The following is an 18,757-nucleotide window of genomic DNA, read 5'->3' on the forward strand; positions in this document are numbered from 1 at the left end:
AAGCTACTTATGGTGGAAAACCTAAAGATTTTATGATCATTACTTGTTTGAATAATCATCTACTCATTAAGCATACTTAAGTTATATAATACACATTTCAAATCAACATTTCATTTTTGTCACTTATTTACATCTATATATATATAACTTATGGTTACAACATGCTGAAAGGTGGAGATCCAAAATCCCGATTGCTTCAAAACACAAAGGAATGTCAAATTTGGAATGCAAATGTTTTACTTCCACACACCATTCGACAGAGCAACAGCTCGCCGTAGAAGTTTTGAGACCAGGTAGAGAGGCTATTGCAAGAAGTGCAAGAAGAAGCAGGAAGTGCATAATATTGATTGATTACAGTGAAATTGAAGACAAGATCGTTGTGCAACAGTTGCCGTAATTACATGTCTCTAAGCTGTCGGCACAGACGATTTGATAATGTGAGCACAGCAGCCATGTATTCGTAACAAACAAACCACGTGACTTTGTACAGGTTATCGAGATCTAAATTCGACCCAATGGCTAACTGTAACATAGAATATGTGAATTATAGAACTAGGGGATGAGTGTATCTCTTCGGCCGACAACAATCCAGGTCTGAACCGATCAATTGGGTACATAGCGTTGGTGGTTGATTCTCCTGGTGGTGTGATTCTCTCAATACGCCACCCTTCGTCGAAGTTTGTGAAGAGCGATGGCAGCCAAGATGGTGGAAAGGATCAGGAAAATCCACGCTATGTAGGTGGCGATGAGCGACCCACCGATTCTCGTGCAAAACCTGTGGAACGCACCGCAATTTGGGGCCCAGCGCGCGGCAGATTCACCTCGGTTGCCAATCCATGATAGGGCTGTGGAAGCAGCCGCCGCTGCCATCAGCGCGTTCGCCAAAAGCTGGATTCCCACGAGATGGCTCAATGATTAGCATTATAAATTAAGAACCAGTGTAAGATTGCGAAAGAGTAAGACAGTGCATGATTTTTTGGGGTTGTCGCAGAATGTAGACCATTTCGCATCGATGCAATAGTCAATAGAATATGCTTAATCCTCACTGAAGAGCTAGCAACGTTTATTTGTGGGGGTGATGGGACGTACTAAGTCGACCAGGAAGGTCAGCCACGCGATGGGAGTGGAGCTCAAAGGGCCTCTTCGGGTGCATACTCCAATCAACGAGGCAAGAGCAGCCAGGATTGTATACGCGCATACAACGGCATTCGCGACCATCAGATATCTGCATACAACACAGCCCGTGTTACAATCTACGAAAGTTCGTTTCTATGAAAAAGCGGGCGCCCACCACACAAATTAAAGAAGTTTCCCATTGGGTACAAAACATCTTGTCAATGTGAAACCCAATTCAATTGAGTGTAGCTTGATGAGCTTTGTGTCGAAATATCTTACTTGAACGCACCGAAGTCGATCCATCTAACTCTCACACCCCTGACAGTCTGAACCGAAAACAAGAGGGTAACGATGGCTGCAGCTGTTGCCATGGCAGTCAGCACACGCAGAATGAAATCCAGACAGTGGAGTTTCCGGTGAGCTCGTCGAGGAGCCTCATCGTAAGGCTCTGGGTTAGTAGCTGGATAACCAGTCTTCGTACCATACGGCGTTGCCATGTCGGACGGGTCTTCACCAGCAGATCCTCTCGCTTCCAATACAGACGGCAGCTTCTTGCCTGCTTACCAACGCCAAATCACGTTACTAACATAGAAGTCAATGGGTATCCCAAATGCTGCAACACAGACATGAAAAACTGGCTGGCAAATGTTGATATGGGCAAAAACTATTCCGCTTCTACACCCAAAAACCAAGTAAACGGCATCACGGCATCACGGCGTCACTTGAACAATTACCAGCAAGAGTTGAACCGCGTTGACACGATCTAGAGCGCTTCAGAGATGTGAAATGAACATGTAGGCATTACTATGTATACAAAGGTCTGGAGTGGAGCTCAATCGTTGAGCTGATATTAGGTGAAGGTTCATCGACGAAGCCCAAACTGACGGCCAGCATTGAAGACGTGGAGCTTGGTTTGAGGCATAAACAGATGAAAATCCACACTAGACATGAATTTTAAGAAATAGTGCAGATTCGGCGAGTTTCCTTTCAGCGAAGGAGGAGGACGTCGGTGGAGTAGCGTAGCTCAAAGATCTGTCAAGAACGGTGCCCAGTTGTCAAATAACGGATGGGTACTCATAGGAAAGCTGGAGGGAGACGTGTCTGTGTCTGTGTCGCCGCACAATGTGGCCATCTGGCTGGGACGGGGTTTGGCAGATTGTCCAGTCACAACCACAAATAGCTACCTCCGCCGTGAATCAGCTGCCACCTCAGCTCTAGCACAGTCAATGCGCAACAACGTGGTAATGCCGATACCACAAATCGCCAGTTGTTCCTGCGTTGAGGCCCCCATGTGTAGCTGTTTCCGGAGTGCGTCAATGGAGGAAGTAGACAGGAGTCTAACCGCTGCAACTGTAATCTATGCAGCCATGAAAAACCTGACACAGCACAATATTGTCTGTAAACTGTTTAAAATGAAAATATAACTTATGTAGAGCGATTGTATGAAGAAAAAAAGGTAGGTGTCTTCCATCGTTTTTTCGCGGAACCCTGCTAAATTTAGGGCCCGTCATGCCTTTAGTCTTTGAAGGGTGTGGATGTTAGCATCATGTAGTTGAAGAAAATCTGCTGCCACACCTTCAAATTTCTCCTTACTCTGCAACAAGGTTCACTGTGCCAGCACAATACATCATGCAGATCGCCCATGCAGACATTCACCACAGAAACATCCCACTGAGCAGCCTCAACACAAGGCGTTGTCGATGATACATGCTTCCTTTTTAGACGATTCTCGACTACGCAGTACACTTTCAGGTACTGAAGCGAATCGCCTTCGTTTCATCACCTTTCAAATGAAAAGGATTTATGCAGGATGAAATACTGCAAACTTTACTTGACCTCGTCCGGAAGCACTATTTTGATGATGCAATTTCTAACCAATGGCATCGACAATGCTAGAGAGACTTGGGTTCAAACATAGACCAATCCAAAGCATGTCAGTTTACTGGAGTCTCATCGGTCTCTACTATGGCCTCAACACTGACAACAGGGTTCGTGCAGGTGACTGTTTGATTGGACTTTAATGCAGTGCTTGGCAACCTTGACAGCTCCTGAAATGCTCACATTCCTTTCTGAGTTTCCCTTTACCATCTCTAAAGCCCAGAACCCAACCACGAGTGTGTATCACAAATTCCTACCTAGTAGAGGAGTACTAGCACAATATGAAGTACTTGTGCCATTTCAGAGCTCAGCTACTGACTGAGTTTTAGTCACCAACTCTATTGAACGTCAAGTACTGCGTTCAAGTGTCAGAACCATTCTCCGTTCCGGTGTCGGCATTCAACCATTCCTTCGGATCTGATTTCCAGGCAGGAAAGGGGAAAATGGGTTGGAAACCAGACTCTGAAACATTTCATAATATTTGTCGTGAAGAAGAGAATCCTTCGTAATCAAATTTTTAATAGAGTTTTTTAAAAAGGTGGAAGTTGATTTTAAGAAAATTCTTTGGACTTCTGTTTTAAAGGTGTTTCATGTTGAAATTGTGTTGTAGAATGGTTGGTCCACTGAGTGGTTGGATTATTAATATTCTAAAAACTACACAATGTCAGGAGGACAAAACTAGAGGTCCGTTAAATTGAAAAGGAACTGGGTCATCTGTATTTTTTAAAAGAGTATTTCTTGTCAACCCGTTCTCCGATTTGAAGCTTTTTATAACATTAATTTGATGATTAATAAATAAAAACTATAGTGATAAATGTGAATTTTCAATTTTTAATTTTTCAGTAACTGATTAAATTATACGAAATATTCTCATCCCTAATATTAACAAAATTAAAATTAAAAACTTAAAAAAATACTCTGAAACAACTATGTATTGTTTTTTCAAACTTTATTTCATCTGGTTCATTCAAGCCCCGAGAATAACTCACAAAAGATATTGAACTTAGTAGTTATAGTAGTTTTTGTGGAAGTAGGAACTACAATCTTGAGTTAACGGCCAAATGAAACAATGCTCAATCATGTCATGTAATGGATTAAGACAGTGAACTGCATCAAAAGTAAGATTACCAGCATAACTTTGCTGTCGACGTTACAGAACCACCCATGATACCTTGTAAGCCAAGTCAAGCAGACCCTAAACCTTGGTGTACACACATCATAAGACCAAAAAAACCAGGCTGAAAAACTGGCAAAAATTACATCAGTTTTATATTACATCAAGGGAAACAATCTTCTTACAGCCCCTTCACTTGGAACTCAAAGACGACTCATCCACTTCCAACTCCAGACAAAGCCTGCAACAATTCACTTGATCGTGCTCATTAGCATTTGCCCAACGTTAGGTTTCTACCTTCCCACTAGCAATAACTGAGTTCTATCTCCAGATTGTTAATCCTAATGAAAAGCAGTTGAAGGCAGAGTAAGCAACTGTATTCCTGGGCACTGTGATCACGGTGTTGTTATGCTTTACGGCTTGCAATCACTTGCGTAACTACAACAATTTACAAGGACTCTCCAACATAGATGTGAAGTCTAGACTAAGCCTAAATAGGATTGCTAAGTGCTCAACTTAAGAAGAATGAAGTCGATTGCGATACTCATATGCATCCCAACGAAATACTGTTATCTAGACGAGGTCATATCTAACGTGTTGACAATTTCCTCCCAACTGCAATCACATCAATACGAAACACGAGATAAGTGATTTGTCCAAGTGGGTCTCCGCCATGACAGAAGTGAAACTCTCAACAGCAAACAAAGTTACGAATGTGAATCTGTTGAGTCCCTAAACCTGCAACCTTTATAAACTGAAGAAGATGAAGAGATAGGAACGTACATGAGGAGTTCTGCCGGACGACGACAACGGGCAGAGGAGCTTTGTTCGAAGGCAGAGCAAGGCGCATTTTGAAGAGGGTGCCTTTTTGATTATTCCGCATGCACAGAATGATGTCGTCAATTTTCGTCTTGCGCCGCAATTCCTCAATCAATTCATCTACAGTACTTCCTTCAAACATGAAGGTGCCAAAAGTGCCGTCCTCAAGAGCCAGTACTTCGCCATCGTCTTCCGCAACCTCATAGTTGATTCTCCGGGCATTTGCAGATTTCGGTTCCGCAGTCTTGAAAGATGCTCTTCCCCTGCTGCTGCTTTCGTTCTCTTCGTCGTTGTCAGGCGGTTTGAATCTAGACCGACGTACAGATGACTCTGAAGATTCACGTCGCGGGGGGTTTCTGCTAGATTCCAAAGTCGTTGGTGGACGTATGCGTGGTGAAGGGCTGTCGGAGTCGTCAGTAGATGGTATCTTCATGTGAGGGGGGGGACTATTGTTAGCTTCAAGAAATCGTGGATTGGGGCTACGTGGCCGAGGACTGTCACCATCTTCACGAGCTAGTGGAGTACGAATGTGTGGCAGAGGAGGACTGTCGTCTTGACGAGCTGGTGGAGTCCGTCTTCGTGGCGGAAGAGGACTACCATCTTCACGAACTGGTGGATTCCATCTTGGTGGCGGAGAACTATCAGCATCTACACGAACTGCTCGAGTCCGTCTTATTGAAACAGGCGATAATGACTCCGAAGATGAACTGGGCTCAGCCGAAGGGGGAATTTCCGTGGGTTTTAATTTATGGCGTGACGTGGAGCCACGAGCAGGCGTGAAGTGCGGGGCCTCATCGTCGGAACTATCCTCTTTTTGATTATGCTGTGATGATGACTTAGACGATGTCGCGTCAGACTGCACAAGACTAGATAGAGTGAAACTGACTTTGAAAACGCGAAGGATGGTCTGGAAGCATTCTTACACAGAAAAATACCATACAAATTTGAAAGATACAAGCACAAGAGGAAGAAAACTCGTACATGTCTTGGTGTAAGCAACCTACTGGGCTGCAAAGATGGCGCATCCTTTGTCCTCACGACTTCGACCGTCCAGAGCACTACATGTTGGTTGCCCTGGAGCACTGGCAAATCATGCGTCACAGAGTTTCTATACGGAGGCACTCCCCTGTTGGCTCGAAGATACTTATTGCTCCTAGCTTTAAGCTTCACATAAGGTGTGTACTTTTCAGGCACCCATTCAAGCGACGAATCGGCTTTGGATGCATAACTCTGCGTAACCTTCTTCCCCGTCGCTCCCAACAGAAATGCATAATCAGAAGCATGCAAGTAAAGATCGTGTACACTTTTGAGCCGAATAGCACCGCGTTCTGGAACAAGCTCAACGCGCCAAATCACCCCTTTAGTATCCTTGCCCTTCTTTTGAGAGACACTCTTGAGATCGGGGTCCGCCCACAGATATCTGCCCGTGTGCGCTAAGAGCCGCACAGAATAAGCTTCTGCGAATTCTTCCATACTCGCTCAATGCTGCCTGCTCAACAAAATGAAGCACGAATTCCTGAGTTATAACAGGACTATTTGAAAATACCGACCCCAAAACTGTCCAAAAGCATGAGATTCGAGTGATAACGCCACCAATTCATTTGAACAGAAACAAAATTTCTAATTGCAGCGCCGCGGCATACTTCTCCCTGAATAGAGCAACTCTGCAAATGATTAAAATATGTTCTATGGTCAGTGCAGCAATTACTTGACTGGTAAACGGAACGGTCAATTCTTTCTCTGTAAACATCACTGGAACTCTCACTAAAGAGGAACTCGCAGCCAAGGAACTCGCACGGCACAATTGTCCTAAAGGGGAAAAGCTGGTATGCTGAAATTCTATCAGGAGATTTATGAGAAACGGAGTGGAACAGTACAACCCTGGAAATTTCTAGAGCTGGTTTTATGAGCATATTCACCAACCAAAAATTTATCCACAGTTTATAAGAACTTAAGTTGACAACAGTCTCCACATCCCGCCTAGATGATGTGCCGGTACTGCACATCGCACGCTCTCTACAACCCATATTCATAATAGTAATGAATCGCATCGCCTCGTCTCACCTCAAAACATCCACGAATCAAAAGACCAGAAACCTTTGCGGGCAGCTTGCACATCCGTGATCCAAAATCTTAAGTTATATGGAAGACTAATTACTGGGTCCTAAGGTAGCGAAACGTCGCTATAGGAGCTGGTCCCAAGAGGATCCGCGTTTTCGACCAACACGATGGCCACGGGTCATATGAGCAGACACACCAACAGGAGGGACTCGGTAGCAGGTTTTAGCAAAAGTTCTCCTTGCGAGTTTGGATCCACACCACGGTTATCGATCCAGTAAGGAAGAGAAATCTGGACCTAGTGAATTCTACCGCCGCTGCCACACGCGGCGAACATGTCCCACTGGGGTGCCAGTAGATGGGGCTAACTGTGCTAAAAGAAGCACGCCCCCCTCACAAACGACACGGCAGTGCGCTTGCAAAACTTTACCTACATCTCTTTGCGTTTCCAGCTTTCCTCGACCGGGACTTGACCATCCTACATCACTGCCGACAAACATTTTCCGGATATATTCTTTGCAGACACAAAAACGGGCTCTTTACTCCACTGCACGCGACTCGCACAGCTCTCTTAACGGCGAAGCACTTCACCTTACTTTAGTCGAATAGTCCTGGGTGATCTCGGGCAGCTCGCGGCAGCTCCGACCGTGCGTGCAACAAACCACTAGCATCTTACACATCGGCTTCGTCGCAAGCTCCCAAGTTTTCTAGCAGAGTGAGTGGTCGGAGAGGACCTGAGACTGTAAGACTCCGGCAATCCGGATCATCGCGTGGAATCTAGAATCTGCAGCGAAAGTTAGGGATGCGCTGAACATCTAGACACACTCCGAGAAAGGACCATGAGCATCTGAGGAAGTATGAGTTTTACCGTATCCTGCCCAGCGATGGTGGATCCAAATTGTGGTAATGGTGGGTGCAGCCCGCCGAGCTCTACTTTCCCGTCCACCAGCCTCGACGAATGACAAAAACCACGAACCCCGGCGCAAAAACGTGCACCCACTTCGGCTCCTACAGTTTCTAAAAATCATTGCAGTGCTTTCAAGCCCTGCTTTACTGTTTTTGTGTCCTACTTGTTTGATTTTATGACTATGTTTACTGTTCTCTTCCTCTGCCAGGACCATATAATTTCATTGCTATTGTGAACACCACTTGCTGCATGAGTCGGAAAATGTCAGGTGCACTTATCGACATGCGTGTTTTGGAACATGAATCAGTTGGTTTGGTCAATAGCTTTGTAATCGGTGGAAACACTTGCTGATTACGTTTTGGTTTGCTTGGACTTTTATGTCGTATAGTGAAAATTCAATGTGTGCACAGCGTTTTATAGATCTGATAATAGAATAAGTGATCGATTGCTTTATTTCATATTATTTTATTTTTTAATATTGGTGATTCGGAAATGGTAACATTGAGAGATTAGCATCGAGCTGTAAAAACATTTTTCTTGATTAGACTGATGACATTATCTTAACAATAAATGTGGCATGAATGCAAAAAAACAAAAACAAAACAAAAAAAAGAACAAAAATCAAGAGATAAAATGTATATTGTTTCTTCTTATTACTGTAATTTTTGAAATCCTTGATAACTAAAGAACTTATTATCACATTGCAATAAATCTGTTTAAGATGATATATATTGACAAAATAATACTAACATTATACAGTGAGAATATAATTCTAACATCATTATTATTATTATTATTATTATTTTAATGCTACTATTATTTTTATGTTTTTATGTGACCAATACAATCCGTGTAGACAAGATTAAAGTATCTACATCTTAGGCGGAATTTATTTACTTACAAATAAAATACAAGCAATAAAGTCAGATTTTCTTTATCTTCTTTTAATTATATTTGCATCAATTTATTCATTAATTTTGTTCTCTAGTATGCATAAAAACTCATGTTATTAGTACAAGAAGATATTTTTCAAATAATAGTAAGATTTTAGAAAATTGCATTAAAAAAATATTTTTGTAATAACATTCTTATTATAGATCAAATAACCAATAATTTGTAACTTAAAATACACTGAGTGTCATCTACATTTAGTTGTAATTGCAACCACCAATAAAACACATAAATAGTAAAAATATTAGAAAATCATTTCAATTAATATAGTCATATAAAAAAACTCAATTTTTATATGGACTATTATCATAAAATTTACAATAGCTTATTTTTATATATAAATAGATATAATATGCCACAAGATTCTTTAATTGTGTATATATATATATATATATATATATATATCCTAAATAGATTAATAATGAAAAAAATTAAGATTTGTTTCTTATTGTATATGTTTTTTTTTTTTAATAAAAATAAAATCCTGAAAATCTTTGTTAAATTTCTTAAAAAATATAAATACCTTTTATGGTCTTCTTAACTATTCTATAGCACTCTATAATCACATAGTATATTCTTTAGTCTTCTAAATATGTTTTGTAGAAAATCCAAGTATTGCATTGTATTGGTCTTGAATCTAGTTTTGTTTCGAATCTTGTAATTTGATTATCTTTTATTTCTCAATTTGCTATTCCTTATTCTTTGTATTGTTTGAAAATTTAAAAAATTATTTATATTGTAAAGACATTGCATAGGCCAATGTAATTTCTTATTGTATTTAAGACAATTTATATATTAATGACAATTGCATCATAGTGGTTGCAAATCATCTACCTTTGAGCCAATAGTTGTTTCTTACAATCATGTTTTATTTTAAAATAAATAATAATAATAAAACTAACTGCCAATCTTCTTTTAGAAAATATCATTTTGTTATAGATGTTGTATGCCACTTCTCCTTTAAAACATAGTTAAAATACTTTCTTAAAATAAGGTTGATTATCTATTTCTAAAATAATACATGAATATTATAAAATAAGTTGATTGTCATTCTTTTCAATTGTTACTAACTATTTATTTTATACTTAGACCAAATCATCTTTGTTTCATTTTAAAATATATTTTTTAATTTCTTTTGTGGATGTATACAATTTACAAGTTATAATAGAAAAAAATTATGTTGTTTAATTTTTTAATATCCCAAAAGAATTTCTTATAAAAGTTTTGAATAAGTTACAACAATAACAAGAAAAACTGTGATTGCCAAACAAAAGAAACAGACCAACCACTTATATCTCGTTTGCAAAACATTATCACTTGATATTGAAAGAACCAAAGACTAATTTAAAAGAAATTTTCTTCATTTAAATAATTTAATAATTAAAAACGCATTCATACTTTTTATCTGTTAAGCTATCATAATAAATTCATCAAAATAGTTCTTTTTAGAAAATTTATTACAAACATTGAATTGGCTTAAGATGCATATTAATCATATAAAATATTTAAAACTTTTACCAACTTTGAAATATTTGAGATAAAATTTGAGGACAAACTCAGAAAAAGTCCAACAAAGAAGGGTTTAGAAATAGTATTTTAAAATATAAAAGATATTATATTTCAATATATACTGATTTCAAAAAAAAATCATACAATATTAATATAGTTGAAAATTTAAAAATAATAGTAAATTTTCATTTTTTTTTTAGAATTATGAAAAAAATTAGTTATTTAATATTTCAAACAACAGTATCCTAAGTAAATTCATTACTCAGTCCTTTACCAGTGAAAAATAACAATTTGAAAGAAAATAAAACCAAAAAATGATGTAAATGAAGTGGTACATATCAAATGGTTATATTACCGGTGTCAAAAATTTCAATTAATGAAAAATAAATTTAGATGTTCTAACATAAAATGATATGTATTACTTTAGAATCATTTTTAATTAAAAATTAATAATAGTTATACATTCAAGGTTTAAGTTATACATTTTTTCACTAAGTCAATTAATGCAAACATATCAATTGATGAAGGTAAACAAGGTAATTAGAAAGGTAGGTTTAAGAAAAAATTAAGAATATACGGATAAAATAATATTTTGGTATAAATTTAGAAGTAAAAAATTTTATAAAATTATATTTGGATCATTGCTACAATCAAAGTTTGATTCAAATAAAAAAAACTTATTATTACAAATTAATTTCATTCTTTCATGTTTTCCTATCAACTTCTAAAAATAACAATATGGCTTTTCTTGACATTTCATATGGCGCTTACAGAATAAAATCCAATATTAATTCAACAAAAAATTATTCATTTTAATTTAAATCCATTCAAATTTTTATATCATAAAATATGAGAGCCATTTATAAATTCTCATCATATAACTTAAAACAAAACTTTCCTTTAGTTCTTATGTAAAATAAAGTATCGATAGTTTTTAATGATTTTATAAAAAAATTATTAAAAATTAATATAGATTCGGAAATTTTTCATCTTCTACCACCTCTCACAAAATTTAATTAAAATCAATTTAAATTTTAAATTAGATGCCAAATTTTAGAATATATGATAGATTGGAAAAAATATGACATTGAAAAAAATACATGCAAGCCATCATCTAATCCGAAGGTATGTAAAGTATGTTATTAATATTCATATAAATAAAGAAATAAATAAATATTTATTAAAGATTAATGATAACATGATGCAAATGGCATTAATAAAAAATCTCTGTACATTGCTATCTATTAAGTTTTACAAATTAAGAAAAAAAGTTATGACTTGAGAGAATATAAAAAGTGGGTCTAATACATGACTTTTGTACTTTATAAGTCAAATCTTATCTTTGCAACTTCATAATGCTAAAATAAAAGATATTTATGTAATCTGAAAAAAAAATGAAATTAATAAATCTTTTATTTATTTACTTTTTATAGTATTTATATTAATTATAATAGTTATTATATCTTTTACAATTATATAGATGCCTTTGGAATAAAGCATGACCTTTAAAGCATCAAATATACTTTTAATGTGAAAAACTTTGGCATATGAAATTTTGACATGGTCTTTGAGCTTGAAGTATATTATTATAAGTTAGTAGCATTGAACATAATGGTGAAGAATTTATTTTTTGAAGTCTTATAGAAGCTTTACTAACTTTCTATAACCATATACAACCTTTTAATTTTTTAAATATTGATATAAAAGATTATTGAGACTTTTGATGTAATAGGATATAGATAAAATTGTATGGATAGTAAGAACCATGGATGTTTCTAGAATTGGAGTTAGGTTAGTGGACTAGATAGAACCTACTATGGAACATTCTAGAAAGAATTTAGGGCGGTCATTTAGATAGGGCCTACCGTGGAACCTTTTAGAAAAGGAGTTTAAGGCGGTTATTTAGGTGGGATCCACCACCTAAGAACATTTTAGAAAGTTTAGGGTGGTAGGACAAGGTATAAATATGGCTTTGGATCATTTCTTTTAGTAATGTTTGGTTTTGTATTTTTTTGTTTAGATTTATTTTGTTTTGTTTCTATTTGCTCAATTTTGTCTTTCATGTCCTATTCTGATTAATTTCGTTCAATTTTGTTTTAGTCCATTTTGTCCTATTTTGTGATGAGGCTTTATGTTGCTATAGATTAGAAGGATCTTGGATTTTTGAGATAGTCTAGTCCAGTTTCATTTGAGATGTTTTGCATGTATTATAACATCCAATAGAAAATTCTTCATGATAAAGATGCTATAGCACAATCCAAAAACAAAAAAAAATTAAAACAACCTTCTTGCTAGTATGAGTTTAAGACTAATCTGAGTGTTGTCTTATTCATTGTCTCATATCTAGTTTTATTTTAATACTAATATTTTATTTTTATTGTATTATATATTAAAGATGTCTTTAATTTATTAAAAATTACTCATAAATTTATATTTAATATAATTATTCATAAAATTTACACAAAAATATTTTATTTTCTTAACATCTAAATAATTTCTACTTAAAAATAAATATCGATTTATTTTTATTTTTCTTCATTTAATGTATGAACATCATGATCATTATTATTATAATCATCTATCAATATTTCCATTAAATATATGTACTACATTAGATACAAATATAAATCTAATCTAAAAACATTTAATCATGCTCATGCCTAAAAATTACTAAATTTGTCTTAACTACACCTTTTTGGCTTAAAGCATTGTAATATCTTTACTAAGTGGGAGACATTATTATGATCTTAGAATAAAACATGTATTTTTTTTTGATAAAATATATTATATAATTATATTAAGTTAGTTGATATTTATTTCATAAAAATATTAAATTCTTATTCTATTTATAAATAAAGTAATAAAAATTAAAATACTATAAATATAAATTTATAATAATAGTATTTTAATTTTTAATACTACTATTTTCTATTGATATTTTTTTCAAAATATTTCATATGTAACAAAAAAATTATCTTTCAAATAAAAAAATTAAATAAAAGCATATAGACTTGAATTGAATCGAAGTAGATAAAAAAATCTAATTATTTAAGATATTTCTAAAGAAACATTAAAGATTTCTTTAAAAAATGACTTGCATACACAAGTATTTTTAGCTTTATTATGCCACTATCAAAATTCATATTGAAATATTCTAAAATATATAACACCAATATAGAAGCATTTTAAAAATTTTGATGCTTCATTTTATATAATATGATTTACAAAAAAAATCCATAATATATATATACATATATATATATATATACATATATGAATAGCACAAGGACTATCTCCAATCTTTTCAATGCCTTGCTTATGCTCTAGTCTTTGTTTTAAATTATATATTTTTTATTGCAATAAATTAGAATTGTGTACACAAATAGTACATATAATCTAGTGGACAAGACATGCAATGGAAGTGATTCATTTTTGTTGTGTAGAAACTATGTCTACTATAGAACACACATATTGGTATTTGATTTTACTAGAGAATAAACACTTTGCACTATACAGTGATATCTATATGAGGTTCGAACAAGGTCCTAAAATTTCTAATGCTAACTCCTGCACATGGACTAAATTAGCTCTAAATTAGACTTAGATTGATCAACGCGAGCTATTAAAAAACTGACAAGCCTCTTAGATGCAACTATTAGTGACACAATTTAAGACACATATCAATACTTTTTCGTACTTTGTACTAACTATTTTATTTTAAATTTATTTTAAAGTTATGCAAATAAGATTTTTTTAGATCCATTAACAAGTCACATTTTAATAAATTCATATACCTTCATGTTTTTTATTTCATTAATCAATTTAGATAATTATTTATAAATTTAGATTATATCTACATATATATACTTATATACACACACAAAAAAATTATCAAATAATTGATTAATGAAGTTACTATATATATATATATATATATATTGAAATTACTTTTTTGATATTATATTATACTTTATTTTTATTTCTTGAACTTCTTATGTCCTTTTAAATTTTTTTTGAAGAAGAAAGTTCATTTATTTTGGATGATTTCAGAATCAGTATAAAAAATCTTGCATGAACCCAAATCATCATAAATTTTAGCTTTAGCATGCAATTTCCTACATATACTAATTCTCTTCTACTAAATATTTGACTTTTTTATACAATTTCTGCAATATTTTTCTTATAAGTTTTATTCTATAACAAAATCTTGTTGCTTATAATCATTTATGTGTATAATATTTATGTACATGTATTTGTAATATTTTGCATCAATTTTGAAATGTATATACTAATTTTCATGCATAGTCTACCAAAATTTAATTTTTTTTAATTTTTTTTTTATTATTGTATGTATTATTTAAAAGGAAATGTAAGACATGATTTATAGTGTAGGTTATTTTTATTTATTATTATTATTTTTTTAATGAATGAATGAATTATTTAATTAAATTTGAAGTAAATAAAACTTATTAATTCCAACAAGAAAATGAATGTGAAATGTCTAATTTAAAAACATTTTGAAAACATTAATTTTATACAATAATTATCAATTTGATCAACTCACAATGATAAAAATTCAAACACGTAAAGGTATGTTTTAGAATACATGCCCTAATAACTACACTCATCATGTTTAAATACAAATGAAATGTCGAGAGAAAGCCAACGTCGCACAACTTGTGTCGATGACAACCAGTTTCGATCCCGTGATTGATTACGGGTCTGGAGAATGTGAAGGGCTTGTGAAGACAAGAAAGTGGGAGCCCGAGGAGCCCGGACCCCCCCCCCCCTTCATCACCAATGACGGGGCCAAGTTTAGGGTTTTGTCTCCACAAAGCTTCGGAGCAAGAAACGTAGTTGCGAACGGGAAAACTAGACGAGGTGAGGAGGACAAGCTTCGCAGGAGGACGGAGGACGAGGGCTCGCTCGCAGGACCCGTAGGAGCATTGACGAGACTCGATTGCCGCAATTGCTGGCTGTCATCGGAGCTGTTAGCGATCGCTGAGGGGGAAGGAGTGGGAGGAGCATTCAAGATGATGCAAGCGGATACGCCGCCGAATCAGACTATTTACATCAACAACCTCAATGAGAAAGTTAAGAAAGAAGGTGCGCCGTCGACATCGTTTTGCTCGGTGGTGGTGGTTTTTGCTCTTGCTCGCTATGAGAAGTTTTCTGTGTCTTTCTGGTTTCTGGATGGATTGAGTGAGGAGGAGTGGGAGTGTTGGCTAATCTTGCTTTCCTTGTTCTCGCGGTCTGTCACCGGGTGCGGGTTTCTGGACGGAGCAAGGGTTTTGCCTGTTCACCAATTTGGAAATGCGGCTCATCATTTCGTGGCTATTGTCACGAGTTTTTTTTTTTTTTTTTTTTTTCTTCTTCTTCTGTGTTCGTGTTCCGTGTTTATGTTATTCATTCGTTGAGAACGTCGAAGGTTTTTCCGTCTACGGCATCTACAGTATGCAACAAGTGTACGGAAATTGTGGAGTCACCTTCGAAAGTGTAGGATAATCTTCGGAACCAATGTGTGTTTTTCATTGTGATGCTGATTGCTTCGTCGCGCGGAAATTTATCTTTTCTGTTAGCTATTGTCAAGAAAGAGTGTGTCATTCGAGAACCTGCTCAATACTGGGAGTAAGATAGAGTGTCCGTAAAGGTGTAAACTCGGCAACTGTGGCTGTCGCTCATCACTTAAAAGGGTTGGACAGGTCAAGCTTGTTAGATGAATGTACATGAAATGAAACTGCCATGATCAGAATTTTGATAGGGTTGACATATAGCTTAGTCTTTGGGCTTTCTGAGAAAACATTTTCATGAATACAATACCCACTTTAGCTACTCAGCATATCATGCAATGCCTAACTTCGAGGATGAAATATTTTAAATTTTCGGAAGGCTTATGGTTCCAAGGTTCCGTTTTCCCTACTTCTCGATCAATTGCAGTAGAAGCAATCGGTTGATACAACACTTGTTCGAGCGGAGGTACGAACTTCGCGAAGACTTGGTATTTCGAATCCGAGTTCCTGTTGAGCCTAGATAACCATATTCAGGCTGCAGCATGATCATTTCGACTGCATCTCCGTTTTCCTAATTCTTAACTGTGTGAATTTTTGAGATTTTGCAGAATTGAAGAAGTCACTTTATGCAGTTTTCTCCCAGTTTGGCAAAATAATGGACATTGTTGCCTGCAAGACGTTGAAATTGCGGGGCCAAGCTTGGGTTGTCTTCGATGATGTAACTGCGGCTACAAGTGCCCTGCGGCAAATGCAGGGATTCCCATTCTATGACAAACCGATGGTGCGTACTTCGCAGTTTGGTGGAAGTCACTGAGCATCCATTGTATTATTGTTTAAACTCTCATCACTTGCATTTTTTTTTTGAAGCGATAATGTGATTGCCTTATAGGGATACCTCCCGAGTGCTTTTGTTGACCTGATTTGTATAATGAGGTTAGTTGGCGTGCTTTAGTGGCAGCTTACTTCCATGGAACTTTCTGTATCCTTGTCTTTGCATCATGATCAGGTTTCTGTGTCATTCACCACGTTTGTGTATATTCAAATTTCAAACAGAGAATACAATATGCCAAGACTACTTCTGACGCAATTTCAAAGGCTAATGGAACGTATGTGCCTAAAGAAAAGAGGAAGAAACAAGAAGAAAAGGGTACGCTCCTCTCATTTCCATGCTGCCGATTTATTGTGTATGTTTTATTAAAAGTTAACCTCTCTCGTAGATGGTTTTCGATGTATCCGTATGCATCCATGGTTACGAGGAATTTTCTAAGTGGAATGTTATTTATGCTGGTGTTGTCTGGCACAGCTGAAAGGAAGCGCCGTGAGCAACAAGTAGAGGCACCAACGGCACCACCTCCTGCTGCTTATCCACCTCCTTATGGTGTACCTCCTCATGTGAGTTTGTTTACTCTTTCTAAGATTTGGTGATGCCAATCTTTTTATGCATGATCCCTTCTTGGAATAAGTGACTTAAAACTGAACGCAGTCTCCTTCCTTCTTCTTTTTGCTTTTCTTGTTTTTGTTTTGTGGTATCTGATTAGTTCGATATTCAAATATCCAGAGCTGACGTTCGATACATTTTCAGCTTCTGATCACGCTCTGTTTCTCTTTCTGCACATCAGGCTTCACAGCAGTACCAGCCTCCCAGGCCTGTGGTTCCTGAGGCACCTGCTCCGCCAAACAACATCCTCTTTGTGCAGAACTTGCCCCATGAGGCTACTAGCTTGGCTATTCAGGTCTTGTTCCAACAGTTCCCGGGCTTTAAGGAGGTTCGCATGATTGAGGCAAAGCCAGGAATTGCCTTTGTTGAGTTTGGGGATGAATTGCAAGCAACTGTTGCCCTTCAAGGACTTCATAACTTTAAGATCACACCCAATCAAGCCATGCAGGTCTCTTACGCGAAGAAGTAGGTTTAGTTGAGATTTAGTCTACTTCCTCTGTTTCTCTGCACATCTGGTACCTTTGTCCAAGTTGTCTTAGAATTTCTGGATCTTCATAGGGTTTTGCTTTTGCCGCATATGAAGCACAGAGAGAAACCAGATGCACGAACCTTTCTGAATTGTCCAGTGTAATTTGTTGCACAGCCTGGTAGGTTTGTTCAACTCAACTTCCCATCTTTCCTTGTCAAAATTACTGCCCTGCAACCTTCATGTGTACATGAGCTTTTTGGTTTCTTTGTGTTAAGTTGTTTTATAGTTTTCAGTAATGTTGCATTTTTATATTTACAGAATGTTCCGGAGTCAGTGTCGACTTGCCTTTTCATTCAAGTGTCCAAAAGATTACATCCCAAGATTTATCTCTAGGTGTCCATGAACTTGACTTAACTTCTTAATTACCGCATCATCTTAGATAGTCTGCAATAATCTTTAATAGTGTGCCAAATCTTAGTTTTCCAAGTCTTCTCTGAACAATGAATTTCTTGTTAAATTGTCTAAGTGTTTGAAGTCCTATTCTTTGGTTTGTTTTTCTGTCTTTGGGAAGTGGTATATTCAATATGCAACTGCATGTTTTTGTGAGCACACGTTACTTACTAATAATGTGATACATGACGTAATCGATTTTATTCATTAACAGCTTTTAGTATGTTGTTAACATCATTTACTATCGTTAAAGGGTTGGTTAAATAGGTGAACTAATAAAAACGCTATTCGAAAGTTATTCCCACATATTCCTTTAATCGTAATGGAGTTATTTTAGACCTTCTGATTGAATCGTTGAAAATTAGCAAAATACGATGTCGTTAAGCATTTATGCTGTATTCTAGTAATGATTTTCTTATCAAAAGCGATACTCAGTTTTCACTTCACATGTAATGAACTAGGTATTGAGGTATAACATGCACGACTGAACGTTACAAAATGGTACCAAAATAATGCACTTTAGATCACATGGGAACAA

At 35.9% G+C, this 18,757-nt stretch overlaps 3 protein-coding genes across 7 annotated transcripts; 1 reads left to right on the top strand and 2 right to left on the bottom strand.

Annotated features, from left to right (window-relative positions):
* Positions 1–315: 315 nt before the first annotated feature.
* LOC112284857 (CASP-like protein 1U4) lies at positions 316–2,129 on the bottom strand. Its single transcript, XM_024525174.3, has 4 exons — positions 1,851–2,129; positions 1,396–1,672; positions 1,090–1,225; positions 316–888 (listed from the first exon to the last, which is right to left on the bottom strand). Exons 2-4 carry the CDS (start codon positions 1,611–1,613, stop codon positions 655–657), a joined length of 588 nt encoding a protein of 195 aa, XP_024380942.1. The 5' UTR covers positions 1,614–1,672; positions 1,851–2,129; the 3' UTR covers positions 316–654.
* A 2,086-nt stretch (positions 2,130–4,215) lies between these two features.
* Positions 4,216–7,995, bottom strand: LOC112284855 (uncharacterized). 5 transcript variants are annotated; one of them, XM_024525170.3, is made up of 4 exons: positions 7,854–7,995; positions 5,909–6,416; positions 4,892–5,783; positions 4,216–4,723 (listed from the first exon to the last, which is right to left on the bottom strand). In XM_024525170.3, exons 2-4 carry the CDS (start codon positions 6,398–6,400, stop codon positions 4,698–4,700), a joined length of 1,410 nt encoding a protein of 469 aa, XP_024380938.1. In that variant the 5' UTR covers positions 6,401–6,416; positions 7,854–7,995; the 3' UTR covers positions 4,216–4,697. The 5 variants fall into 5 exon arrangements, with proteins under 5 accessions (XP_024380938.1, XP_024380936.1, XP_024380939.1 ...); XM_024525168.3 differs by having other exon boundaries at positions 7,577–7,881; XM_024525171.3 differs by having other exon boundaries at positions 6,992–7,881.
* A 7,189-nt stretch (positions 7,996–15,184) lies between these two features.
* Positions 15,185–17,989, top strand: LOC112284838 (U2 small nuclear ribonucleoprotein B'' 2). Its single transcript, XM_024525135.3, has 5 exons — positions 15,185–15,458; positions 16,471–16,643; positions 16,916–17,009; positions 17,166–17,254; positions 17,482–17,989. The coding sequence occupies exons 1-5, from the start codon at positions 15,386–15,388 to the stop codon at positions 17,767–17,769; spliced, it is 717 nt and encodes a 238-aa protein (XP_024380903.1). The 5' UTR covers positions 15,185–15,385; the 3' UTR covers positions 17,770–17,989.
* The last annotated feature ends 768 nt before the right edge of the window (positions 17,990–18,757 follow it).

Source organism: Physcomitrium patens, chromosome 7 (assembly GCF_059467195.1).
Source record: "Physcomitrium patens ecotype Gransden chromosome 7, ASM5946719v1, whole genome shotgun sequence".
Lineage (NCBI taxonomy): Eukaryota > Viridiplantae > Streptophyta > Bryopsida > Funariales > Funariaceae > Physcomitrium > Physcomitrium patens.